At 40.8% G+C, this 27,754-nt stretch overlaps 1 protein-coding gene across 1 annotated transcript in view; it reads right to left on the bottom strand.

The window, feature by feature from the left end:
• LOC139643367 (transient receptor potential cation channel subfamily M member 1-like) overlaps positions 1-27,754 on the bottom strand; it is a 54,427-nt gene that overhangs the window by 24,145 nt on the left and 2,528 nt on the right. Inside the window, exons 2-14 of the mRNA XM_071518502.1 lie at positions 19,320-19,396; positions 16,951-17,149; positions 15,721-15,934; positions 14,616-14,740; positions 12,746-12,917; positions 11,060-11,234; positions 10,112-10,235; positions 4,477-4,549; positions 3,761-3,861; positions 2,875-3,066; positions 1,620-1,754; positions 414-464; positions 123-263 (exon numbers count right to left, since the gene is read on the bottom strand). Of these exons, the coding sequence (XP_071374603.1) occupies positions 123-263; positions 414-464; positions 1,620-1,754; positions 2,875-3,066; positions 3,761-3,861; positions 4,477-4,549; positions 10,112-10,235; positions 11,060-11,234; positions 12,746-12,917; positions 14,616-14,740; positions 15,721-15,934; positions 16,951-17,149; positions 19,320-19,396 (1,779 nt within the window). The remainder of the gene's footprint in view (positions 1-122; positions 264-413; positions 465-1,619; positions 1,755-2,874; positions 3,067-3,760; positions 3,862-4,476; positions 4,550-10,111; positions 10,236-11,059; positions 11,235-12,745; positions 12,918-14,615; positions 14,741-15,720; positions 15,935-16,950; positions 17,150-19,319; positions 19,397-27,754) is intronic.

Genomic DNA, 27,754 nt, shown 5'->3' with positions numbered 1-27,754 from the left:
AACTCAATGATAGCAAGGCATTCCTATTTTGTACACTCAGTATGTTCCTCCTCTTCCTGTGTGTGTGTGTGTGTGTGTGTGTGTGTGTGTGTGTGTGTGTGTGTGTGTGTGTGTTCCCTCACTCTCTTCAGGCCGTACAGGTTGTTGTACAGCGTCCTGAAGCTCTTCCTGGTGTACTTGCAGCGGTAAGCTCCGCCCATCAGGAACTCCAGCACCAGCCCGATGTCGATCAAGGTGATCTGGTAATCTGGTGGAAGATTCCCCTGAAAAATCACTCCTTCATTATTATGAGGTTCATGCAGGTCTGAGTCAGCATTTTGGATCACTGACATTTCACAGATCACAGACGTTTGGGCCGGCTTTATCTCCGTGAAGACATTTCACATCATATCATGTAAAAAGACAACAGTCACCTTTTTGACGTCTCTGACCACAAAGTGCAGTGTGTTGGTTGGCCCCAGCCTCTGGAGAGAAAAACACAGAAAAACACACAAACTGATCAAAACCTCCACATTCTCTGATTACAGGCTCAGTCTGGTTTGGCTTAATTTGCATCAAAGTTTTTAGAATTTAAAACATTTTTCTTCATTTTTCATTTAATTTATTGCTTGAGCTTTTGATACAAGGAGCGACAGTATGTGAAAGTTAGAGAAAGTTAGATAAAAGAGAATTTCCCCTTCAGCATGGAAACAGGAATATGAATGGAACAGTTCTATAAGCAACACATGGAAACAGATTAATCGAAATATTGTCTTATTTAGAACAAGGGCAATAGTCTAATTATTGCGGTCCATGTAAACGTAGTCAATGTAAAAGCTGGGAGGCTGCCCTTCCTATTGGTCCTAATATGAAACGGTGACTGAACTTCTTTCAAAATGTAAAAGTTTCCAGTCTGATATCAGTGTCCTGATGCAGATTGTTGCTTCTCATTCACAGTGATGGATTATCTTTACCATCTGAATTAGAGTCTCCAATTGTTTTCTCTGCTGTTTGGAATTGAATGGGAGTGAATGAGGCTGAGAGGTTCGGAGAAACTGATTTAAAAATGTCTTTAATCGTGGTGCATGCATGTAAAAACAGCCAGAATCAACATTAAAATGTAAAAACTGAGCAAAAACTCAAATCACACAAGAACTTAAGCTGAGAATAATGTGGCTCACATGACCATTCAAATCCATTCAGACTAACTTGTTGTAAGAGCTTTTTTCAGAGTAGCAGATTAAGATGAGTGACATCTGGACACTGGGGTTAAGAGATAGAACAGCAGACATGAACCGCTGATGGATTTCCAGCCATTGATGAACATGTAAATGAGAATATGGAGCTTAAAGAGGAAAGCTTTTGTTCCACAGTTTATCTTGGCTACAGCTCTAGAACGACTAACTGAAGGGAACTGAAGGGAAGGCTTTTACATTTATCACAGTTCAGAAAGTTTTTGATATTCAATATTACTATCTATCAAAACATTCCCAGTATTCCGTGTTTCCTCCAGAGTTTTCCTCTCATCAGGGTGGAAAAGCCTTTGAAACAGAATGTGGACCATCATGGGACACTAAAACTCTCCACTGAAACCCAGACTGATCTCTTAAAGCCGAGGTGCCCCGGTGCTCTCTGCTCACCGTGTTGTACAGCTCCTCCAGGCGGGGAATAGTGAGGAAGTGATGGATGTTGACGCCGTTTTCTATCAGCAGCTTGACGAAGTCCACCCGGTCCAGAACCAGAGCGTCCATCATGGCCTGTTCCAGAGAGTTCACCTGCAGAGAAACATACACTTTACCTCCAGACACACATATCTGCATGAATAATACCTTCACTACCAATACAGTCTGAGAGGAATCCAGTTCAGGGGCCGGATTCACAAAACCCTCTTAAGAAAAAAAATCTTCTCAAGTGCGATTTCTTTCTTAACTTTAGTCTTAAGAAAAAAAAAATAGGAAAAAATGCTATTCTCAAAAACAGTTCTCATATATTTTCTTAACTTTCCTCTTATGGAAAGTTAGGAATAAATGGTATTCTTGAAATGAAAGTTGTCAAATTTGTTCTTGATTTTTTTCTTAACTTTAAGACGGCCCTTCACCTGTCTTAAAACTCCTACAGTGAAAAGGTAAGCCTCTAATATCATATATTTAAACACATTTTAGAAAAGAAGGTTATAGTTCAAAGTCTTCATAGGTTCCCCTACACCTAACATTAAGATGAACATTTATTGTAAAGCTTTATTTGGTGTAGGGCCAGGTAGGCCTCTGTCTCATGTCTGTTGGAAATAAGCTGCAAATTTTACAGTTACCAACAGCAACCAATGTTTAAATCTTTGCTCTAGTTGCTCTAAATAGGTTTTTCCACAATTGTTTTGTAGATGGAAGCACTTTGGGTTGCCTCCTAGCCTTGTCTCCTAGCCTCCTAGCCTCCTAGCCTTGTCTCCTAGCCTCCTAGCCTTGTCTCCTAGCCTCAATGGCAAAGTTTATTTACCAGAATTAATTCAGGCCCTATTTTGAGACGTTCTTAAATTGGAAAATTAAAGACATTCATAAGAAACTGTTACTAAGAAAATATTGAGGAAGAGCCTTAAGACTTAAGAGCCTTCTTAAGAACTTCCTAAAATTTCCTCATATGTCATTTCTTAAGATCTATCTTAAGAACACATTGGTGAATCCGGCCCCAGTCCTCCACCAGTAAAGGATTATGTGCCAACAGCAGGAATTGTTCTGGACATTTTCACCTGTTGGTCCCATGTAAAAGTTAGCTAACGCTTCAATTTAGCAGCTAAAACAGTTTAATCTTGTTGTTCAATACATGAAAACATGTTGTCATGAGTTGGGAATTGAACCCTAAATCATAACAGCAGATGTATTCCAGTATGTTGTTGTGTTTTACCCAGTTGAGCAGCTCCAGCTTCCTGGGGTCGGTCTCCTCTGGCGGTTCAGGTTTGGTTTTGCCTCCTTTGCCTTTCTTCCCCCTGGCTTTCCCTTTACCTGCCCCCCCTCCTCCTCCTCCTCCCCCTCCCCCCCCTCCTCGCTGGGCGGGCGTCGGGCTTTTGGGCCGGTCGGCGGGCAAGGCGCTCACCGGCTGGAGAAACAGCAGGAAACACACAGTGAGACGGACATGTTCCTCGAGGTTTAGGTTTAGCTTATTGGCACAAAGGGGCATGTAAAGTATCTGACTGAGAGACAAAAAAATCAAACAAATGTCATTCCGCTCCCTGTAACTTTATCTAACATGATGGACTTGTCTGTCTCTTCTTCTGTGGTGTTCATACCAGTTAAGAACACATGAAGAAATAGCTGAATATGAGCATTCATTCACTTCATTTTGTCCTGCTAGGCTTTCCAAGCATGAGGAACCTGCATGTGTTACTTTGTTCTTTTATCACTGAAACACCAGGCTGCGTTCACAGCCAGCATGTTCTGATTGGTTATTTTCCTCCTTCAGTTGGTTGGTTTATCCAGGTGAGAACAATGACCTTTGACCTCTGGTGGCACCAAATGATGACACCGAGAGTCTCAGTCCTCTAACAAGAGAACTGCAACTCCAACTACAGGAAACCGCCCCGAAACACAAGGGATTATGGGTAGAAGCAGACAAGTTTCAAGTTTATCTGCCATTTACATAAAAATGGGATTCTTGACAGATACAAATACTACTAATCTATGCATCAATCTCATGTCCAATAGAAATATGTATAAAGCTGGATAAAATTAAAAAGATCTTGTTGTGACTAGATGCATAGATAGGTTGATTGATTTTGCCTGTATAAACTCACAGGCCAGTGGTGTCCGTAGACGAAGATCTGGCTGCGGGCGATGTCCACTCTGTTCCAGGCCAGAGCCAGACTCAGCTGGTCCGGCGCCGAGGCGTTCGTACCTGAAACCAGAACACACCAGACACCTGAAACCAGAACACACCAGACACCTGAAACCAGAACACACCAGACACCTGACGCTTCACCGCAGGATATTTGGATATTCGGCTGGCCATGTGTGGGTATAGTACGAATCAACTTTTTCATAAGACATCATCCTACTATAAAATGAGGAAAACTCTGTCCTTCTGTCTCTGTCTGCATCCATTTTGCTCCTCGATGGGTTGGCCAATCAATCTGAAACTGCACATGGGCACTGAGCATTGGCATAGGCAGGGACTGATGAAGCTGATTTTTCCATTTTCCCAAATTTACGCTGTTTATGCGCATTTTTGGCAAGTCTGTGTGTATTTGTGGCCCGTGCATCCCCGGGTATGGACTAGTACAAAAAAAGAAATGAATGAACACCTGCTGGGTGTCCAGTTCTCCAAGGTGAATACTGCAGTTAACATCATCTAAGTAAACTGTGAGTTCAAAGGTAATGCGTACATGCTGAACAGAAAACCGATCACAAACACCTATCAGATGCTTATAACTAGATAACACTTTGAATGTGATGGGACCTATATATCTCACACACACACACACACACACACACACACACACAGACAGTTTACCTTTGAGCAGAGCCGTCAGGATGGACATCTCGATGTCATGCTGCCCTTCTGATCCCATGCGGAACACTGTGATCTGCACAATAGAAACACAACAAATAGACTCAATAATTGATTGTAGCTCTTCTCCTAATGGGAATCTTATGCCTCTTGTCAGCCTCATCCTTTGATCCTTTAAGTCCCTTCTTAAAACATACTTTTATCGGAGAGTCTTTCCTGATTTTACTTGAGTTTTAATTTCCTTTGAACTGTCTTTTATTTCCTTTAAAAATGTTTTTCTTTTCCTATTCTTATCTTTTCCTACACTGTATTGTTTTTTATACACCAAATTGTTTTTATCTGTTTTCTTTTAAAACCTGATGATTTTATGACTTAATGACAACGTGGATTTTGAAATGTGCTCTATAAATAAAGATTATTGTTATTATTATTATTATTATTATTATTATTGATTGAATGCTGACAGAACCCACAACCAGAGAAACCCTTCAGACAGGCGAGGAGCATCCTGCAGTGAGGCTCCGTTCACACTGCAGGCCTTCATACTCAGTATATATCCCATAATAATCTGAATTGACAGCGACGAGCAGAGAAACAACAGCAAATGAAGTCACAGCTGTTTTTGTTCCAACACATTTCAGTTCCATTTTGGACTGAATTGAAGCGTCAGTCACCCGTTTGTCTCGTTTCCTCCATGCTAACTCTGCTCAGACAAACGGGAGCGTATCTATGTTCCCAGGGTCCTAAGTTCCCAAGGTCCTAAGTTCCCAGGGTCCTATGTTCCCAGGGTCCTAAGTTCCCAAGGTCCTAAGTTCCCAGGGTCCTATGTTCCCCAGTTCAATATTCTGTTAACACACATTAACCCTCCTATTGTGTTCGGGTCAAATTTGACCCGTTTCAAGTTAAAATATTTCATAATATCCAGTTTTTTTTATTGGAACAAGGCTTCAAAACAGCTATATAAACACAACAAAACCAATAGTTATCATTTTATTTGATTTTGAAGGTCCCTAACCCTAACCCTAGAACTGGGGCACATAGGACCCTGGGAACATAGGACCCTTTGTCATGTTCCCATTATATGCCATATAAATCTGGGGAACATAGGACCCTGGGAACATAGGAATGAGTCCAGACAAACTGACAACATGAGGACAACCAGCAGATTTTGTTGTTGTCATGGCAACACTGACAAACTGATCTGAGCATTCAAATCCAAGTTGAATGTATGTCACATGCCTCGGGATCCCATTTTGTTGCACATATTGCTCCGTTCACACTGCAGGCCTTAGCGCTCAACTCAGATTTTTTTGCTCTGATCCAATTCTTTTGTCTGACTGTTCACATTCATTTCTGAAAATGATGCACATCTGATATCAGTTTGATATCAGTTTGAACGGACCTCCATCCTGAAATGACCCGCAGGTACACATCATAGCCTGTAAATTATTGTGTGTATTGAGCTATACATAGCCAGAAAGACCCAGGGCTTTATGAGAGCTGAAGCAGAGACGTAGTGTTGAAGCCATTGCTTTTCTGACCAGTGACAGTGAGGTCAGAGGTCAGACTGTGTGTTGGGAGCTAAGTGGAGTCACTCAGCCTTTCGTTGTTCATTGTGGGTGAAACAACACGGCGGCCTCGTGAACCGTGACACCGTGAAGCCGGAGCGCAGCCTGAAGTACATCGACTCTAATTCAGCATGAGAGCCATCTTTGTTGTCGGCCGTCTCTCCAAATTGACTTAGGGCGGCGAGGCGGTCACATGGCGGCCGAACACAGCCGGGCTGTGTGTGTCAGCAGATCCGGGACGGTCCCACATTCAGGACTGATAAGGAGCCGCGTTGTTGTTCTGTCAGAACCCTCGTGGTTCCAATAGAAGGCCGTCATTCCAAAACACTCTGCAAGTTTCCCATTAAAAAAAAAAAAAAGGAATGTAACTTGAAATTTATCACTTATTGATTCAAAAATAATATATCAGCTATTCGGTGGACACTTTGATCTCAACTGCTTGACAGAACCATGCGTGCATGTATTTTTAGCATGGGCCGTCCCAGTGGTGGCACGCTGTCTCAGTGGGTCATGCTGTCGCCTCACAGCAAGAAGGTTGTGGGTTCAAGTCTGCCCCGCTCCTGTGTCAGGCGGATTGAAGACTCTAAATTGCCCATTTTTGTATGTAGTATAGTATATGATATACAGTATATGATGTAGTATATGATATATAGTATGTATATGATGTGTATATGTATGTATGTATGTATGTATCAGTGGTGGAAAAAGTACTCAAATTCTTTACTTAAGTAAAAGTAGCAATACCATGATGGAAAAATACTTAATTAAAAGTAAAAATCCTGCATTGAAAAGTTTACTTAAGTAAAAGTATAGAAGTATTAACAGTAAAATGTACTTAAGTATCAAAAGTAAAAGTACTCATTCTGAAGAATGGTCAGTGTTACATTATTGATGCATTAACCTTTAAGACGTATTTTAATGTTGTAGGAGGTCTAACTACTCTACTACTCTACTGCATATACTCGGAGTTTAAACTCAAACAATGCAACATATTTTATGAGCTTATCTTGTGTTTTGCATGTAGAACCTTATTCTGCAAAGTAACTAGTAACTACAGCCGTCAGATAAATGTAGTGGAGGAAAAAGTACAATATTTCCCTCTGAAATATAGTGCAGTAAAAGTATAAAGTCTCATAAAATGGAAATACTCAAGTAAAGTGCCAGTACCTCAAACCTGTACTTACGCACAGTACCTGAGTAAATATACTTAGTTACTTTCCACCTATGGTATGTATATATGATGTACATCACGGTATGTAAATCCCTTTGAAACTTGTGATAAAGAGTGATATAAAGGGTTGACTTGGGGCAAATGAAGTCTCACTCTTATCCTGCATGCTTGCTAATCTCTGCTGCACTGTGGCTCCTTCACCAGGAGGAACTGTTTGGAAAATCAGACTGTGTTTTCTCCTCAGCTGTCTGAAGCTCGATGGTTGAGAGACACACAGGTTTTGTGTCATCAACACAAATTTGTCTCTGCTGTATAACATTAAAGAGGGAATCGTCTGTGTGATACTAATCAAAGACTAATGAGGGATAAATGCAGGGCTCTCTGCTGTCAACAGGCTGGAAAACATTAAAAATGGATAATTCTGTAATGCTAACAGCTATGACGAGCGACTGGAAGCTCAGGTGAAACCAGCAGGTCAGCTGATCAGTTTCTCTCTGCTGTTTATGCTTTGCTTTACTTTTAGGTGTCGTTCAATTTTCATAAAAAGATGAAGAAATCTGAAAGCTCAAAAAGAAAAGGTTTCTTGTTTTTCTCTTCTTCTCTCACATCTAATAGCCATCAAAAAAAGAAAACATTGGCTCCTGTCAGGCGTTTCCAAACATGAAAATACAAACAGCGTCGACCTCATGTTTCCTCCCAGCTGTTAACAGCGATCAGAAGTTTCCTGAATATTCTGTTCAGTCAAAGGGAATGTGGGATGTAAAAGGTGATGATGGAGGAGGAGGAGGAGGGACACGGACGTTTGAAGATCGCCAGGGTATCGATTACATCCAAAACACTGTCACTGTTTGCAAAGAAAATATCGCAAAATACCAAAAAACTTTTCCTCCAAAATGTGTTTGTCAGCGATCAAAGAGTAGGTGTCACTTTTTGTCACTTCGACACTCTTCCATTCTCTCCTGTGGAACAATATTCAAGCCACAGAACCATTTATTTTATCGTGTAAAAAGTCCTAGGTCACAGCAGAGCCAGCGGATATTAATCTGGGTAGAAATCATTTTGAGTGAATTGAGTTGATTATAAAAGGAATTCTGTCTACCTATTTAAATCTATGGGAGATGCTGGTGCATGTGATCCCCAGCTGTTCACAGAAACATGCAGTGGATTGTGGGATTAAATAAATGTTGGGGGTTTTGCAGGGGGAGGGGAGGTGGGGGGGGTCAAACCAGTCAGAGAACAACTGACTGTCTCCATTAAGCTGTGGAGTTTTAGGTCAGAGGTAAACCATGTCATCATGTTAATATCACAACTGTTGAAGTCAGAGGTTCAGCTGCTGCAGTTTGAACAGTGAAAAGATCTTATGTACATTCATGCATTTACATTAATGCATTATCCTGCTTCATGCTTCATGCCTTTATAAAGCACATAACTACTTCATAAATATACAACAATAAAACACCTGAAAGAACTGGGAATTCCCATTCTAAATTGAATTTCTCACAGTAAATTGCATAGATGTAAGAGTACAGAAGATCTTTTTCCTTTTTTTTTTTTAGATTTGACTGGTTCTCCAGCTCCAACACTTCCCAGACTCTCCTTAGGAATAAAAGTATGTCCTGTCATTAAATTAATATTACAAAAGTTAATGTCTCAGTAATGAGAGAAATTCCGGATCTTTCTTGTGTATTGTGTATTCATACAGCAGTTATTAGGTATGTCATTAAGGTTTTTGACATTGAATTAAGCGATATGCAAAGAGTTGAAAACATTTTTGTAAGAAATGCCGTTCAGAACAGTCTCTGTCCTGCTTTAGAAATGTTTTTCTGTGGAACATTTTGTTTGCTTCCTTCCAACCCAGGACTCATACTGTATGTTACTCTGTTTGTAACTACCATGGTTAAAAAAAAAAAAGGATAAGTAAAAATATAACATAAAATGAAGCTTAATAAAATACAGTGATGATGATGAAGGGCATGTTGAGTAGTTTGATGAAAATGACTTTTTAACCCAGGGTTTGGTGTGAGACGGATGATGACACACAAATGACAATGAGCAAAATATGAATGAACAGCTCGGTTTTATTGGTGCATTAATGGAAACACAGATGAATTCAGATGAATGTGAAACAATGGAAAATCATTTTGAAATTGAATATTGTTAACTCCTCTATTGCCTGTTTTGGTTTACTGCTTGAATGGATATGATCCTTCCACTGTTTGTCATGGTAATTTGTCTAGTTCAGCATAAAATGGCGACTACAGAATTTTAAGTGTTAGTTGCCATGGTGACAATGTCAACACAGTCTGGACATTAAGGCTGTAAAGTCTGTCACACTGTGAGAACTGAGCAGATGAGTCTGTTAGCAAACTGTCCAAACTCAACTGGAAGCTAACGTTAGCGACGAGGCTAACGTAGCTTCATCACAGACTGGACTTCTCTCTCTAGCTCTTCTAGTCAACATTAGCATGTTAGCATTAGCATGTTAGCAATCCATGGCAGCAAGGAGACAGAAGCTGCTTTGGTTCTTGCTGTCAAACCTCTCAGCTCAGTGACTTGCTGCGAGTCGCTTTATACAGAAGCTAGTCCAACGGGTCACAGCAAGATGGCCGCCGCTCAGACCGTCCAGGAAGATTGATTTGAATGGGAATGACCCTTCTATCCAATCAAGTTCTGTGGTTGTACCTATGAGCTTGTTTTATTGCTGTTGTGTAGGTCTATGGGCTCTGAGGCAGCCATTTTGTTTTCCACTGAATATTTTAATTATTGCCTGTGCATGTAATCCTGTAACCTGACGGAGGCTGTTTCAGGCTATAGATGCGTTGGATTTTAACATCCAACCTTTGTCAGGTTGCTCCCCAGCAGCAGCTGAACTGTTTGCTCTCCTTGCTGTTGAACCTACCAGCGCTCTCTTCTTCATGCACTCCATCACCATGAGGAAGATCTGCTGCGCCTGGCTGCGGTTGTAGCTGAAGGTTTTCTGGATCGTGACCAGCAGCTGATCTCTGACGCTGTCACTCAACAGCCTGTGGGAAAACATGGAATAATAATATGATGCTTTGTAGAGAAACTCTCCTTCCACCTCCCCCGGGGAAGTAGGCTACATACATTCTTAGGGGAGCGTATCTATGTTCCCAGGGTCCTATGTTCCCCAGATTTATATGGCACATAATGGGAACATGACAAAGTTCCCCAGTTCTACATATGTGCTCTCCCAGGGTCCTATGTTCCCAGGGTCCTATGTTTAAACCTACAGTGGATGGCCAGTGCCTAACCTGGATAGCTCTGATAACAAGCCCTTCTGTTCTTTGAATCAGTTGTGGTCAGAGCTCTGGGTAAACATCTAGGCTACACACAACCAACCTAACCCTAACCCTAACCAAACCCTAACCCTAACTAACCAAATTAAGCGGATACAGAGCTGGGGAACATCTTTTTCAGGTACCCATTAAGAGTTATATAGAGCTGGGGAACATAGAACCCTGGTAACATAGGACCTTGGGAACATAGGACCCTGGGAGAGCACATATGTACAACTGGGGAACATAGGAACATGGGAACATAGGACCCTTTGTCATGTTCCCATTATGTGCCATATAAATCTGGGGACCATAGGACCCTGGGAACATAGGAATGACTCCCATTTCTTAGCCTGGGTGGTCCTGGTGGGAATGGAAACCCCAACCCTGGCAGTGTTAATGCCAAAACATAAAATTTACCACACACTCTTACATAAAAGTACAGAGGAAACACTGAGAACCCTATAAGGAAATCTGTCATTCAAAACCACAGTCATCAGAAATCCACTGAGCGACATGGGGAATGGAGACTGTGTGTTTCTGACACCCACCCGTCTTCCTCACAGTATTTGTGGGCGAAGGAAATGATGTCAGAGGCGCGGCCGCTGCCGTCACACACCACGACGGGCACCGGAGGCTCCTCCCTCAGGCTCTCCAGCACGATGGAGATCACATTGGGTCCACCTTCCAGGATCAGACACACCAGAGGGACGCCCTGACCCAGACCTGACACACACACACACATTTGTACTGTATTACTATACTTGTGAGGATCTTCATTAACTATATTAATTCCCCCTAAACTAAGTAAGTAAGTAAAGTTTATTTATATAGCACCATTCACAGAGCAAAGTCATTAAGTGCTTCACAGGAGTAAAATAAGTAAGTAAGAAACAATAAAACATAAAAACAAAGGACATAAAAACACACAGAAATACAGGCACAAGAGGCGAGACAAAGGCCATTCTGAACAGATGAGTCTTTAGCTGCTTTTTAAAAGTGTCAGCAGAGACCGCAGATCTTAAGTCCAGTGGAAGAGCGTTCCACAGTTTAGGAGCCACAATTTCAAAGACTCCATCACCTTCTGTTTAGAGCCTAGAGCGAGGGACGACCAGTAAGCCCTGGTGAGAAGACCTAAGTGACCTGCTGGTAATGTAGGGATGGAGTAGGTTGCAGATGTACACAGGTGCCTGACCATGCAGGGCTCTATATGTGATTATAAGAACCTTAAATTGAATCCTCAACTTGATGGGAAGCCAATGTAAGGAAGCTAACCTAACCATAATCCCAGTTGTAACCCTAACCCTAACCCTAAATTGGCACTTTAACCCATTGCACCTGAGCTTCAAAGTTAGAAAAAAACAACATTTTCATACTGTATAATAATGTCTCATACATGTTCTGTATCAGCTCTTATAAGCTATAAACATGCAATACTGAGGGAAATATGCAAACCCAAGGTGCTATTTTTCATGGCTGCAGCATTACATCAATTGGACAAAATCTAGATGTCTTATAGCCTACATCACACATTTCCCTGTAAATCAGCAGAACATGTTTGGTGTCTCTGGAAACCTTAGGATCTTGACTAGAATTTGAAATATAGTTCTGTGGGTTTGAACAAAACATAGCTATGAAACCTGTTTGTAATGATGGTCCTGCATGAGGAACCGAACGGTAGAAGTGGTTTTAAAGAAGTGAGGAGTGGCAAAATGTAATTTTGTAGGATGTTCCTCATCTTACTATCTTTATGAGGACATATGGTTCCTTATAAATATGTAGAAATACAAGAACACACACACACACACACACACACACACACACACACACACACACACACACACACACTTCAGTAATGTGTTGGGCCTCCAGGCTCGGCTGGTGAAGTGAGAGGTGACGGCTGAGCCTCCCTTTGCTGTCCCTGCCTTACCGACAGCTCCAGGCATAGGATGACAAAGGGAAACCCACAGGTCACATGATTGATCACATGATTGGTCATATGTTTGGAAGTTTGGTCACCCTGCCATGACCATGTGACCAAACTTTTCACATTGATGCACAATTAATAATAAGAAACCAGTCCAGATGCTGTCCGGTCCCACGGCGCCTGGCTAGCTGTGCAGCATGATGCTGTAGCTGAAGTTCCTCCAGTCCTGAAGAATCAGGAGAACCACAACGTTCTCACTCAGGAGAACCACATCACTCTCACTCAGGAGAACCACATCACTCTCACTCACGTGTGTTGATCTTCTGCAGGGAGATGTGTTTCTCCAGCTGCCGGCGGAGACGGACCTCGGCTCCGTATTTCCCACAAGTCCCGTTGTCGGCCAGGATGAAGTGGGAGTGGCTGTTGTTGAGGACAGACAGCTTACTGAGGGGGTTGGACATGGTCTGGTAGGGCCGCGTCACCTGCAACACACCAGGGACACATTAAAGTACTACATATACAGTATATATATAAATATATAGTCCTGTATATATACAGTATATACAGGGAGTGATATGTACATTATAGAAGTCACTTTTTACTGCATGATTGCTGAACACAATTTTTCCTCTTTTCAGCCATCAGAAGTTACAAGAACCAGACTGAGGACTGTTTGCTGGAAAGACATTAGCGTTTTGTGTTACAATACACTAATTTTGATCAACTGCATAATATTTCCCCTCCCTTTCTACGTTTGTGTTCCTGTGCGTTCTTGTGTCCATGACGCGTTTTTACATAATACCTAACTCAGTAGCACAAATCCAAAACAAAGGACGCCAACCGAGGAAGCATCGGATGGAGACTCGACCAAAGAGAAAGAATGAGAAGCCCCGAGATTCACTGTGAGAACGAGGCGTCACGTCCAAACAACCTACAGTACAGAGCCAGATGAATCAGCTGTGCATCTTAACTGACTGAAAACACAGTCTGTCTCAAACTGTTAACATGCTTCTCTGTAAAAGTTGGCTAAGATTTATTCAGGGGCAGATCCCTAATGCAACAGATGTAAGACAGTAACAGGGTCCCTCATTCATACTTTTTGGACTCTGGATCTTCATAATTATCGGACATCTATATTTGATACATTTTCTGAGGTTTTTGGAGTCAAATTTACCCCTTCCCCTTTGATTGCAATTTTGGGAGTAGTACCAGAGGACATGCTCCTGCCCAGTCATTGCTTCCTTCATTGCTAGACGCCTTATACTCATGAAGTGGAAGCAGGAGGCCTCTCCCACACATGTCCTGTGGGCTGGAGACCTTATGAGGTTTTTACACATGGAGAAAATAAAGTGTACGTTGGGTGGCTCTACAGGTAAATTTTATAAGACATGGCAACCATTTCTGACATATATGAAAACGCTAAAACTGTGTACTCTTCCATAACTGATTCTTATTCAAACCAAATTACAATGTAGATTGACTATAGACAGCCGTGACTAATATCTGTCTTGTTTGTATGAATGTATGTGTATTTATGTTTACATCTTTGATCTAATTTGCCGTTTGTTTATGTACGTTGGGGAGGGTATAAAAATGGACAACATGCAGACTTTTGTATTTTGGTATTTCACACTGAATGTATTACAAAGTTGTGTTGTTGAAAAAACTGAAAATAAAATTGTAAAAAAAAAAAAAAAAGATGCTTCTCTGTTCACTTTCATGAGAAGATCGTTCTCTCCAAGACGACTTGGGAAGAACTTTCTCCACAAGGAGACAAGTATGGACTTGGCATTCTTTCATTGGATATTTAGCTTTAGCTCCGTTTGCTCTGGAAGAACAGAACCTCTTCCTGTTTTGTGCCGTAAAGCGATCCAACAGATTTCCCTCCAGATCCGGTTGCACACAAAGTAAAATGCAGTGGTCTTGTTTGTTGATGGTAATTCTACTAATGTCTCAAAATTAATGTGGTAATGATTTATTGATCTTAAATTGCTACATGTCACCCCTTTAACCAGTCAAGTTAGCTAAGGTGACATATTAACTAAATGCCTAAAAATGTAAAATTGTTCATGTAAACTTAAAAATCAAGTTAATTTTGTCTTGCAGCTTCAACATATTGTTTTATCACTTTGTAACCTTTTAAAGCATTGGAACAGTATTGGTTTTGTATGTTTTCTTACATCTCTCCCAATGAGGTCCTCCTTGTTCTCGACGATCCCCCACGGGGCGAAGCCGATGGCGCACACCTTCCCTCTGGACTTTGACGAATGATCTTTCAGCGCGTCTCCAACATGGCGGATCACTCCTGCAGGGTCAGAGAGGAGAAAACTGTGAGCAGCCAGTGGCTTTACACTGCAAACTGTCTAAGGGAGAAGCTGTTTGGTAGAAAGAAAAGTATTCAGTCCAAATCTGATAACTGGAAATGAGTCAGGATAATATTTTCCTGTGATATTCAGGTGGATATTTGGCCCAAATGCCTGGCTGGTTTGGTTTTCTGGTAATCACCACACAAAATTTATCCCCCGCTAATGGATTAAAGGAATGGGAGTGATACTGGCAACATGTTTCATAATTCTCTGTCAAATTACCTTAAATCAGCTTAAGTCCATAACAATATTTTGTTTAATGCTAAGCTTGGATTTTAACTGAACTTGTATGTTGCTGTTGCCCTAATGATTCTTTTAGCATTAGTGGCTGCTAAAAAATGTTTTTCTCGCATTTGATCAAACCAGACTTTCTGTTTCATCTAGCACTTGATACTTAACACAAATGATCTTAGTAGAATTTTGCTTATCCTGCCAATCAAAAGTATTTAGTTTATAACAAAGTAACAAAGTATTTCTACACTACACCTACAGCCAAGACTCATGTAGGATTGGCTATTAAGACAAATGTCAAATTTACTTTTCAAATGGCATTACAGACAATAAAACAATAATCTCTCTACCACCACTCACTTGCCCTGCATGTTTTACTATTTTAATTAATTTAATTTCCCTATTTGTTCTTTATGGATTTTGTTGTTTTTGCACCGTTCTCCTCTGTGTTGAGTTTTGATGTCATGTGGTTTCTGTTGCCAGTTCACCAGTTTCTCTGTTTATCGTCTTTTTTTCTCTCGTTTTCTTTTGGGTTTAGGCATTTTTACGAGCCCCTTGAGGGTCTCTGAACTCCTTTTTTTCAGTTTTTTATTATTTCTATGTGAAAACAAACTCAATCTAGCTGTAAAAAAAAAAAAAAAAAAATGCAGCCCTGAATGAAAAACAGGGTTATAAAAGCAGAACGCACCGGTGCTGACTCCGCCGGTGAAGATCCAGGCTCCGGTGGTGACGGCGGCTTTGATCAGCCCCTTCCCAAACACCTGCTTGAGTTTGGGCTGCAGGTCGAAGTTCTGCAGGCCGCCGTGGACGGAGATGAGCAGCGTGGGAAGCTCCAGCTGCCAGTCCTTAACCATCAGGTGCAGCAGGCTGTCCGGTTTGGAGTCGGAGGAAACACGGATGTACTGCAGAGAAAAGAGCATGTATTGTTTTGTTCATAGCAATTGTAGGTGTGGGCTTTTTGCTGCCATTCATATCTATTTGTGCTTGGTTTATAAAATTTTAAATGGTTTGGCCCCTCCTCCACTACCTGACTTTGTGTATACTCGCTCTGCGGATTCTATTAGATCCTCCAGAATATCCTCTATACGAGATTGTACCAAACCATTTTGCCGCACTGCATTTGGGAAATCAGCTTTCTCTGTAAAAGCCACAAATCAGTGGGACAGCCTGCCTGACCATGTGAGGAGCTGCAGCTCTATCAGCACTTTCAAAACCAACTTAAAAAGTCTGTTAAAAGCTGCTCAGCTCTGTACTCACTGACTTTAATATTCCATTTTATGGTCTTTTTTTTTTTTTTTTTGACAAGCATACATTTGTGATGTACTTTTGTGTGTAGTTTTGTATTTTGTGTCTTGTGTGTTCTTTTTTGTATAACTTTGTATGTTGTTTTTACTCTGTACTGTTTGTTATTGTGCTGTTTCTTTGCTTTGACCTGCCAAGGGACGACAGATGCAAATTAGCTTGCAGCTATAATCTGGTACGGTGCATCAAATGGTGACATTTATGTTTGAACTGTACATTGTCCCTTTTAAATAAATAAAATAAAAAAATATTGGTAATGTGATTTTGTTGTTTAAGCCGAGAAAGGTGATACTGTAATGATCTCTTTTGGTAAATTGGGTCGTTGCAACAGTGACTAATAAGACAGCAAAGATAAACAGAATAGAAATGAGAACAGAGAAAATATAAAAGTTGCATTAAGTAGAAATATATGAATGAAAGTTTGAAAATAAATGAGTCAAAGCATGTGTGCAGTGTGTGCAAAATAACAGCAGAAATATTGACTGAAATGGACCAAAATGGACCAAAATCTTTATATTCAGCACACTGGAATGAGCAAACAGGGACAAAGAAAAAAATCAACGAAAACATGTGCGATTTGAAAAGACACTAAACATATGAACTAGTAGTTTGGTACCATGGCCTTGTTGACATGGCCGCCTCCCTGGAACTCGACGATGCCGTAGGCGTCGGTGGGCGTGGCCTGGGTGTGTTTGGGGACGGACCAGCGCTCCGGGGGCTGAGGCTCCACCTGGACCAGCGGGCCGCCCCCCCCCTCCTCTCTGCCGCCGGGCGGGACGGGGGCGTGCTGCGCCACCAGCTGACCGCAGCCGCACCTGAGGAGACGAGACGAGACGAGACGAGACGCAGCGCTTTACCTCACACCGCTTTCATCTGGGAAAGCTGAGAATCCATTTTTAGGGTTAGAGTCTTTTTTTAAAGCTGCAATAAGAAACTTTTGTCACCTACTTGACTTAAGGATGTAATGTTCTTTCTTAAGTTTGAGAAAATTAACTATTCTCTGAGGGGTTCAAATGATAAATTTGTTACAAAGTGGCAACCATTTATATCATCCTTTAATGCTCTGCAGAGGCTTCCTTCTGATGAGGTGCTGTAACTTTATGATTATTAGGTACTGAGTCACTTCATCGCCGCTGACCTTACATTAACAGTATGCAGTCCAGGCAATTTGCAAGTTTTATATCATATCATCCTATTTAGTTTGTGCCAGTCTATGTGTATGTTATGTTACTCTGGCAATTAGTTGTGGGTCTGTGTATCAGTGTATGAGTGACTGTTTTGTAATATGTTGAATTTCATGCATACATGTACACTCAGGGCTCACTTTGCCCACTACCTCTATTAACACATGTGATCTTTATTATTTTTGTATTAATTTATCTATGTATTTATTTATTATTATTATTGTTTTTATTATTTTATGTATTTTTTTTTAATCGTTTTTCTCTTCTGATGGGGGGGCATTGGTGTTTGAAATATTGTGTTACTACTGTGATGACTATTTTGCCAAATTTGAATAAAAATATATTTGAAAAAGAAACTTTTGACATAAATAAATCAATCTATCAGTCTGTGTGTTCAGGCCTAAATCCCTTGTTTTTCTGAAATCGTCTTGTCAGGGATGTCGGGGCGTTTTGGGGAACAACAACAACACGCAACAACAGAAAGAGCAAAGCAGGAAGAAAAGAAAGAAGAGCGAAACCGAACGTTCAGAAACATCGGCGTCAGATCGGCCGTGGAGGCTTTACGCTGCCGGTGACCTGATGACATCATCAAGATGACTGACAGGTGGCGTGGAGGGGGAGGAGGGCGGGGCTAACGTTACACTTCCTGTCTCGAGAAAAGTTACAGACTGTAGTGTAACTTTTATCTATCAGGGAAGGTAGACTCAGTATGTTGGGACAAAGAAAAATGAATCAAATATAATATAATATAATATAATATATACACTATAATACACTAAAAATACAGTAAAAATATGAATATGAGAATATAAAACTCGACCATAGCTGTTTCCAGTAAAGCTCTGCTCCAAATTCATACTCTTTCATGCATTCACACTCAGTACAACCAGTTTATGGTTGAAGGGAAGAGTGTTTCCCATCCTGGGGATTCGAACCAGCGACTTTTCTGTCAGACTCTGGCTTCTCTAACCTCCAGTCCACTGCTGCATCCTCAGACCTGATCCTCTGAAAACAAGTCTTTCATTCTGTTTTATTACTTCAGTTTTCTTCAGTTACCAAATTAGGCAATTTCACTCAACAGAAAACACATGCACTGAAACAATTTAATCTGTCCTCCATTATTATTTTACTAGAAAGAAATGTACTGGCTGGTAGAATAAAAGTTAATGAGAATGAATAATGAGGTGCAGAACCTCAAGTCACCTGGTGCAGTTTGGTTTTGTTTGGTTTAGTCAGTTTTCACAAATGAAAAAGCACTGGAAAAAAGAGAGAAAGGAAAAGAAAGACAAGCTGTGCAGGTGACAAACAAAAAAAAAAAAAAGGCAAAAATCAAGATGAGAAAAAGAAACACAAATCCCATCAAGACTGAAAAGGGATAAAAATAATAAATTATATAAGTGAAGGAAATACAGCAGATCAAAACAGCCCTAATGCAGATAATGCTGATGTTTTCCTGGGGAAAGTAACTGTGTGTGTGTGTGTGTGTGTGTGTGTGTGTGTGTGTGTGTGTGTGTGTGTGTGTGTGTGTGTGTGTGTACTTTATCACTTTCACTCTGCAGCGTTTCTCTCACACGCTAAAAGCAGCTGCTGCATTTAACGAATTTCACTTTCATCTGTCTGCTTTTCATGCCAAGCTGCACTTTCAAAGGGATTTCTGTTCATTTGTTGACGCGGTTTGTTTGTGCCGAGCGTCTCCTTCATTCATCCTTTAGCAAATAGGTCAGTGAAAGTCCTGTTTATTTCATCAAATGGATTTAAAAGCATATGGGACGGTAAATGGGGGATAAACATGCAACAGTACCTGCTCGCGTCCTTGCTGGGAATAATTTGGATGCATTCTCTTTTCTGGAAGGTTCTCTCGATCCAGACTCTCTGAGTCTGCAGAGGGGAAACAGGAGAAAAAACACAAGGAGGAAAGATCAGAGATGAGTTCGCAGCCTTTCCCCATTCCTTTCAGTGGGTCTTGTGACTTTGATCAGGATGTCAGGAAACACTGGCAGACACTGTAGAACTGTAAAGTCGTTCATGAATTTATTCTGCATCTATCCTGCACCAGAGCTGCAGATAAATCCTTCTACAGCGGAACAAAATCAGTAAACTGTAACTCAAAACTTTAGTTTCTCTGAACTCACTTGTTACCAAACTGTTTCTGCATTTCTTCTGTCGACTTCAACAAGAGCAAAACCTTGCTACAGACAAAAGGACAATCCAGGCACTCCACATATATAAATATAACCACGAGGAAGGAAATATTTAAAAAGCTTTTATTGTAGTGGCCAGATCATTAAAAAAGCCAACATGTTTCGACCGCTGTAGGTCTCCTTCTGGGCTTTAAACACAGACAACACGGGTGTGGCCTCACCTGTATAATAGCAACAGCCAATGGGAGGCAGTCACATGACCCAGATAATAACATGGCAGGTGAAACAAATTGAAAATAATGAAAAAAATATATAAATAAAACAAAATATCATGAGATGAGAACAGGAGAAGAGCAAAACCTTTCCAAACATTTCCTCTCGTTTTGTGAAAGTCTGTAAACACAATTTTGTTCTTAATTTTCCTTCCTGCTTCAATAAAGGCGGCATAAAAATCTAAATGAAAAAATAAACATACAATAGAAAGAGCTAATCAAAGGAAGATTTTTTTTTTTAACAGTGCATTGACTGATGGTTGATTTGAATATTTTATGTTTGAATCATGAGTTATTTTGGATGATAAAACACAGGATATATGTGTGTCATACAGAACACACTGGTGTATTCAGTATCACTGTTAGGACAGAATCAAAACGGACAGTTAAAGTGTTTTTCTGATCACACACACACACACACACACACACACACACACACACACACACACACACGCAGACACAGCGCTGCTCTCTCCACGTCTCAAGGCTTTAATGCCTGAATGTATCTGACTAATTACTGGGAGACTGCAGCAGCTTTCCATTCCACCAAGCAGCAAATTTCTCTGTTCTTTATGCATCAAATCCTCTTATGGGAGCTTGTTCCTAATCCCACCTAAATGCTGTTGCAAAGTACAAGAACACACTAAAACCCACAGTGTGCATTTGTATATTCAGTGTGTGTGTGTGTGTGTGTGTGTGTGTGTGTGTGTGTGTGTGTATACGTGTGTGTGCAAATCCATATACTTCTAATGACTTTGTATTATTACGTTGTGTATTATTGCGGCGCAGTGATTAACCAGCGTTGCTCAGAAGCTTCTGGCTGCACTTTGGAAAATACATTCACTCTGGATAATGGTGGATTAAACTCTGATGTCTCTGCATCGAGTCACATGAGCTACAATACCATTTATACTGCAGTCTCTGCAATATCCAGCATTGTCTTTATCATATGATATAACAAGAACAGAAAACATTTGCTCAAGTTGTCTTGCAGAATTCCTCTAATAAGAAAATGAAAACTGTTAATTAGTGAATCGGAAAACTGACGACGTCTGTAAATCTGTGAATATTCATCTGTGAGTGAATTCTACTTTTAACACTAATGGAGAAACCTTTTAGGAGCAATGCTCTGTTTGTATATATATATTTAAATCAATGTTCTTTATTGTCTTTTTCACTCTTGTTCACTCTACCTCTCCTCTAACGACCTGATTTCCCCACGAGGATCAGTCAACTCATCTCATCTTCATCCCATCTGTCCAACCTCACCGTTCGCCCAAAGCGTTTGAGTTTATTAATAAATTGAAAAAAGTCAAAATTTTCAGGCACATTTTGGTGAACAATTACTGGAGACAGTTTAGTTTTAAAAAACCATCATGGTCCAGCTGCTTCAGATAAAAAGGTTTCAGAAAGACAAAGCTTCCTTAAGATGTGAAGCACGCCTCTTTCAGCAGAACGAAGCTTGTCTGCTTCAGCTCTGATCTGGTTCAGCTCTGATCTGGTTCAGTTTGTCAGACACTGAACCGACTGCTGCTCTCACTACCATCCTGTGTTTTACTTGTCATCCTTCCCAGGAAATGAATCTAATCAATGAAAACGTTATTGCTTCACCAGTTTTGTCATAATAAGTGTTGACTGTGGCTTTTAATCACTAACTGACATGGAGGTGGCAGCAAATTTACCCCAAAGAAGTGTGAAACATAACCCAAAGAGGCATATTTGCTAAAATCATTAGGAGAGCTGCTTCACTTCTCCATGACTGAAGCATGTTGGGATGTGTCTTGTTGCCCTGGCGGGAAAACCTGTCTCAACCCTAAAAATTTTTTTCTAAATGCACCTGAGCAAAACATTTAGTCCCGAGACGCTGCAGTGAAGCTGAGGAGAGTCCAGCAGTACGAGAGACTGACTCAACAGGATCCTGCAGGAGAAACTGTTGGAGTTAAAACCAGATGCCTGCGGCCTGCTGTTTCTGAACTGTGGGACATTAGATGCATCACAGAAAAACACTGTGCCATCCTGAAGCTGCTCACACTCAGCTGTCTCTTCTTCAAACAGCACTGGAGGTAAAAAGTTGTTCAGACTTGGTCTTTCTACTTGAGGAATTGGTGTAAAACCCGATTCTGCCTAAAACCTACAGATGCTGTCGTTTTTTTGTTTTTTTTTTTCAAATTCTGCCAGACCTCAGTGAAATAAATCTCCATTTAGTACCTTCCTCAAAAAAATCCTACAATGAATCACTGAGCAGCAGAGAGTTTCAGACAGAAACGAAGAATTTCCCACAATGAGATACAAACCATCTGGAAAAAGTGACAGCTGCTCACAAAATAGTTGCGTGCACAAACACAAAACACATTGTGGTTCTTTCTGAAAAGCACAGTGGGGAAACTCCAGTCCTCGCCTGACAGAACGACAACACATTAACATACTGGAGACTTTCCCAAAACTCCTCAGCTTACCTTCTCCCCAGCAAACCTCCAGGACAGCCAGCCTCACTAATGCAGAAGCAACACTGGCCTGCAGCAGCGGTCTGGTTTCTCAGACGCTCCTCGGCTTCCAGCGGCCCGACCCGGCCCGACCCGACCCGACCCGACCCGACTCGACTCGACTCGACTCTCCCCGGCAGGAAACCCCCCTCGCCTCCCGCTGCCGCCGCCCAATGAGCTCCGGCGGATAAGAAACTTGTTCACTTTATGCAGCCGGAGGTTCATATGATGAGCATGTGAGGCAGCAGGCTCTTTGTTCAGGAGAGTCTCATGACTCCGGTCCAAGGTAATCCTTTTGGGAGTCCCATGACCCGTCCAGTTGAACACAGGGTATTTTCATCCCCGGCTGGAACGAGGCACAACAAATCTACTTTCAGAGACTGCAACCCCCCCACCCCCCCCCCCACCCCCCACCCTTTCCCCCCCTCCTCACTCTAATCTCAAAACCCATGGAGACAACTTTCTTCTCACAGTTTTCTCTTCTAGTTGTGCAGATAAAAAAAAAGAAGTGTGAATGGGGAAAGAGGAAGCGTAAACAGAGAGGATGGAGAAAGAGAAAAGAAAATGTGGGACAAAACGCCTGTAATGTTGTTGTTGGGTTTTTTTTTTTTTATTCCAGTGTGTCACACCCCCCACTGCTGCAGTTGAACTCTATTTGCATAATTGGGAGAATTGGACAGTGGGCTGTTCTGAAAGGATTTCTCAGTAATTAATGACTGATAACTATTTAGGACAGAAGACAGTGTTGGTCAACATGTGGTTCTCTATCCTGGTGTGTGACGAAACCTGGGTGAAGTTAGATCTAGTTTGGACACATCACAGATGATTCAGAATCTAGAGGTTTAACTCTAGATAGAGTCCATGAAGATCTCAAAGATTTTTTTTGAGTTTCTAAAGATTTTATCATTTTATCAATCATAAACATGGTTAAGTCCAGTGTTATTAGAGTGTGAGTGTCAGTATAAGCCTGAAAAGTGTATTTTACAGTTTAACCAGATGCTGAACGGAGAGATATTGCACCTCCACAGCTAAAGTTTTCTCTGTTTCTCTTTTCTAACCATAAGAAGCATCGACAGTCAGCTTCTTGACATCAAACCTCTTTTCTCTCTCTCAGCATCTCCTTATTTGTCGAGGGGGAAAAGAAGAAACCAGAGAAGTTCACCAGGCTTCATGTGGGAGAAATAAACCAGTGGGGTTTCTAATGAAATCCACGCGCAGCTCAGCCTCACGAGCAACAGGTCAAACCTATTAGGCCTACAGAAACTTTAACACTATTTAATACGGAAATCCCAGCAGCAATGAATAACTTTGTTAGGAGCTCCACTGAACAACGGCATCAGATTAGGATTTTATTTCTTAAGCAAATCAACAAGAGCAGCATCCAACTTTTAGAAATGAACAGGTTTTTATTCCTCTTTGCAAAACAAGCTGTCCGGCTTATTAGTGGTTTTAAATGAAAGACTGTTGGAAAACAATAAACAAGGGGATGGAGAGATGGAGAGTGCAAATGCAGCAGAAGGATTGGGTTTACGGGGGTTTAGGCTTAAAAATGAGATTACTGGCGCTTAGAAGGGAACAAGTTGTTTGCATAATGAGCAGTTATATCACTGTTTTTATTTCAATATAAAGACGACCTGGGACTGAACAGCACACACACACACACACACACACACACACATTGACCTGGAGGTCCAGATACATCAGAGAGTATGATGTGGGATCAGACCTAAATGTAAGCTGCCACTGATGGAGATGAAAAGAGATGAAAAGAGACGGAGAGAAGCAGGGGAAAGACTGATTAAATAAGCTGTGGAATAAAACTACAAATACTCCACTTACTTTAGTGACTTTTAGAGCAATGCTGGTTTTCTGAGTACTTCTTAAAGTCTGCACTTAGAATTATCACAATTTCACTTCTGTTTTCTTTTTAAACATAAGAACAGCAAATACAGTGAGGTTTTGCTGGAAAGTAACAGGTACTTGAATATTTTGTAGTGAGCACTCTCAGTCTGAGTTGAAAAAAAACTGAACAAGCTGCAGCGACTCTAGTTAGTGGATAGTAATTTTATTTTTTAATTTTATAATTTTGTGCAAGATTTTGTGTTGATGTAAGAATACCGAGGTACTTGAGTATTTTCTTTAGGGAGATACTTTTTTACTTAAGTAGTTTTCTAAATGAGTTGAGGAAAAATCAAACTGAATTTGCAGTAAAATATTTCACTGCTCTGAGGATATCTGAGGACTAATTCTCTTATTTCTCTTACTTCTATATTATTATTGTTATATGTTGTAGTATGATGCACATATTTTACATATTTCTTATTTTCTTATTTCTATTTTTCTTTTTTTTTTCTTTTCTTTTTCTTTTTTCTATGCTTATATATATTTCTCTTCTAGAATGTGAGCAACTGCAACGTAACCCAATTTCCCCTCGGGGATCAATGAAGTATTTCTGATTCTGATTCTGATTCTGAATCATTGATTTCTAGTGTCTGGTCGTAAGTAATCGAAGCTGGAACTGACGGCGGCTTAAATTTTGTCTTCAGTGTGCGATTTCACGGTGGCACGTGTCCGTCTGCGTTCGGAGGCGGAGCGAGCGATGAAGCGGCCGATTGTGCGTCCGCCCGGCTCGGAGGAAGCGGAGTCACATGGCGGCGCCGTGCCGTCGATTAGCCCCAAACAAAACCGGGTCAGCTGGTCGGCGGCGGGAGGAATGCGGAGGAACGGCTGCTGCTGCTTTCTCACATCACAAAACCTGGGAGTGATTTTAGACTCTGATTTAAATTTTAATTCTCATTTTAACAAGGTCATTAAAACATCCTTTTTTCATCTTAGGAATATCGCCAAAGTCAGACTCAGAAAGATGCTGAAATACTCACTCAGGCTTTTATCACTAGACTATTAGACTGTTGTAATTCCCTTTTTACTGGATTACCTAAAAAGTCTATAAGAAAACTACAGCTGGTTCAGAATGCTGCGGCCAGAGTCTGAACCAAAACAAAGGAAATGGATCACATGACCCCACTGCTTCAGACACTGCACTGGCTGCCTGTATCTTTTAAATTGATTTTAAAGTTTTTTTACTTGTGTATAAAGCTTTAAATGACCTTGAGTAATGTTATAGCCTTAGTTTTTAAGTTCTAATCATTGGTTTTTACTTTTATCCCTGGTGTTTATTTTATTGTATTTTTATTTTTTATTTTTTTTACATTTTATTGTTTTATTGTTGTAATTTTGCTATGTGAATCACTTTGGGCTGCATGCTTGAATGAAAGGTGCTGGATAAATAAAGCTGAGTTGAGTTTCTGACTCAGATTAGTCTGATTAGTGTTCGTCTGTTTCTCCAGAGGATCAGAGAAAACAGACTTGAAATACATCAAATTTCCTTTTGAGATATCTTGTTGCAGATGGAAATATAGCAAGGAATGTTAATGTTCACAAATTCCCAAAAAATTAAATTTTCTTGTATTTTTACATCAAAACCCCATTACCTTTCCTTCCTGGAATACAGTGTAGTTTTATTGGTACATAAATAATTCCAACCAATTACACCATCACAGATTCTGACCTCTCTCTGACCCCCCCCCCCCCCCCCCCCCCCCCCCCCCTTCTCCCATAATGCAACACCTACAACTTCACATCTTTCAAAGTGACAGAGTGTCAACATGGTGCGGTGGTGAAAACTCTGTTTCCTTTTCCTAAGACTGAGTGGTTTTGTCCCGATGGTTGAACTTATTCATTTGGAAGAATCTGGAGTTTGTGAAGTTCAAGATTACAAACAAAACACACACACACACACGCACACACACACACACACACACACACACACACACACACACACACACTTCTGAACTTTTCCTCCCTTCAACTGGAAACGCGTCAAATTACAGAAGCAAGACGCCATGAAAATGCTTTTTCCTTGTGACTTTAAAGTCTTGGAAAGACGGAAAAAATACTCATAATAACAATAATGATTTGTTGAACAAAGCAAATATCTGAAGTGATTTCAAATCTCATCACATATCAAAAAGAGACCTTTTGATTGAAAGTAAACTATAAACCTAGAAGGTCCTTTATATTGCAGATGTGTTGGGAGGGAAGACTGCCACGACTAAACAGTTACTTTCTCCTGTAGCTTTACTGTTCCAGGGATCCAATTCAGAAACTTTATTTACCCATTTCTGAGGTTCAGAAGTCTTTCCTAAAGCTACAGAGCAGCTGTGAACACTCGCTGAGGACAAGACTGAAAGACAGTAGTGGCTGGAAGATTAATAAAAAAACAACAAATGATTATACTGTTCTTATTATCTGTTTCTTCTGTTCTTTTTTTGTGATGCTGCGTTGATCCCTGAGGGGAATTTTTTATCCTTTTGCCCCCAACAGGCAGGACAGAGTGACTCGAGGAGCTGGGAGGGATTCAGTGTGTTTAAGTGAAAGAACACAAAGTCTTAAAATGCAAATAAGTCGCTCAGTGCAGGAGAAGGAGAAAGGATCAGGAGGAGACAGGACTAGAAACAGGAAGTAGTTTGGCGGTGGACAGTCAGAGTGTGGAGCTCAGAGGTCAGAGGTCGGGGGGCGAATGGTTCAACTCCCAACTCATGACAACAAGTTTTCATTTATTGAACCGTGAGCAAAACCTGAAGCTAACCTGAAGCTAACCTGAAGTTAACTGTTTCAGCTGCTAAACTGACTCCAGAACAATTCCCAGTGGTGGAAGAAGTACTCTGATCCTTTACTTAAGTAAAAGTACCAATACAGCAATGTAAAAATACTCCATTACAAGTAAAAGTCCTGCATGAAAAATCCTACTTAAGTAAAAGTACATAAGTATTAGCAGCAAAATGTAGTTAAAGTATTAAAGTAAAAGTAGTGGTTTGGTCCCTCTGACTGATATTTTATTATATATGACATCATTAGATTATTAATACTGAAGCATCAGTGTGTAAGCAGCATGTTACTGTTGTAGCTGCTGGAGGTGGAGCTAGTTTGAACTACTTTATATACAGTTAGCTAGTGTAGTCAAGTGGTTCCCAACCTAGGGGTCGGGCCCCTCCAAAGGGTCACCGGATAAATCTGAGGGGTCGTGAGATGATTAATGGGAGAGGAAAGAAGAAAAAACAAAGTTCTGATACACAAATCTGTTTTCAGTTTTTGGACTTTTTCTCTAATCTTTGATTTTTGCTGAAATATTGGATTATTTGAACATTTATTGAAATGAAACCATGTGATTTAGAGGGAAAAATCACTATTTGGTGGAGCTGTTAACAACTCATAGACATCTGAAATGTGACCCGACTACACACTGCTTTTTGTAAGACGTCAAAAGCCAAAAAGGTTGGA

The sequence above is a fragment of the Centroberyx affinis genome, unplaced genomic scaffold (genome assembly GCF_046629955.1).
Source record: "Centroberyx affinis isolate AG114_WGS23_722 - 3 ecotype Tasmania unplaced genomic scaffold, CSIRO-AGI_Caff_v1 ptg000584l_1, whole genome shotgun sequence".
NCBI classification, from domain to species: domain Eukaryota; kingdom Metazoa; phylum Chordata; class Actinopteri; order Beryciformes; family Berycidae; genus Centroberyx; species Centroberyx affinis.
Note: the sequence above shows the minus strand (reverse complement) of the source record. Positions and strands in the feature narration are given on the sequence as shown.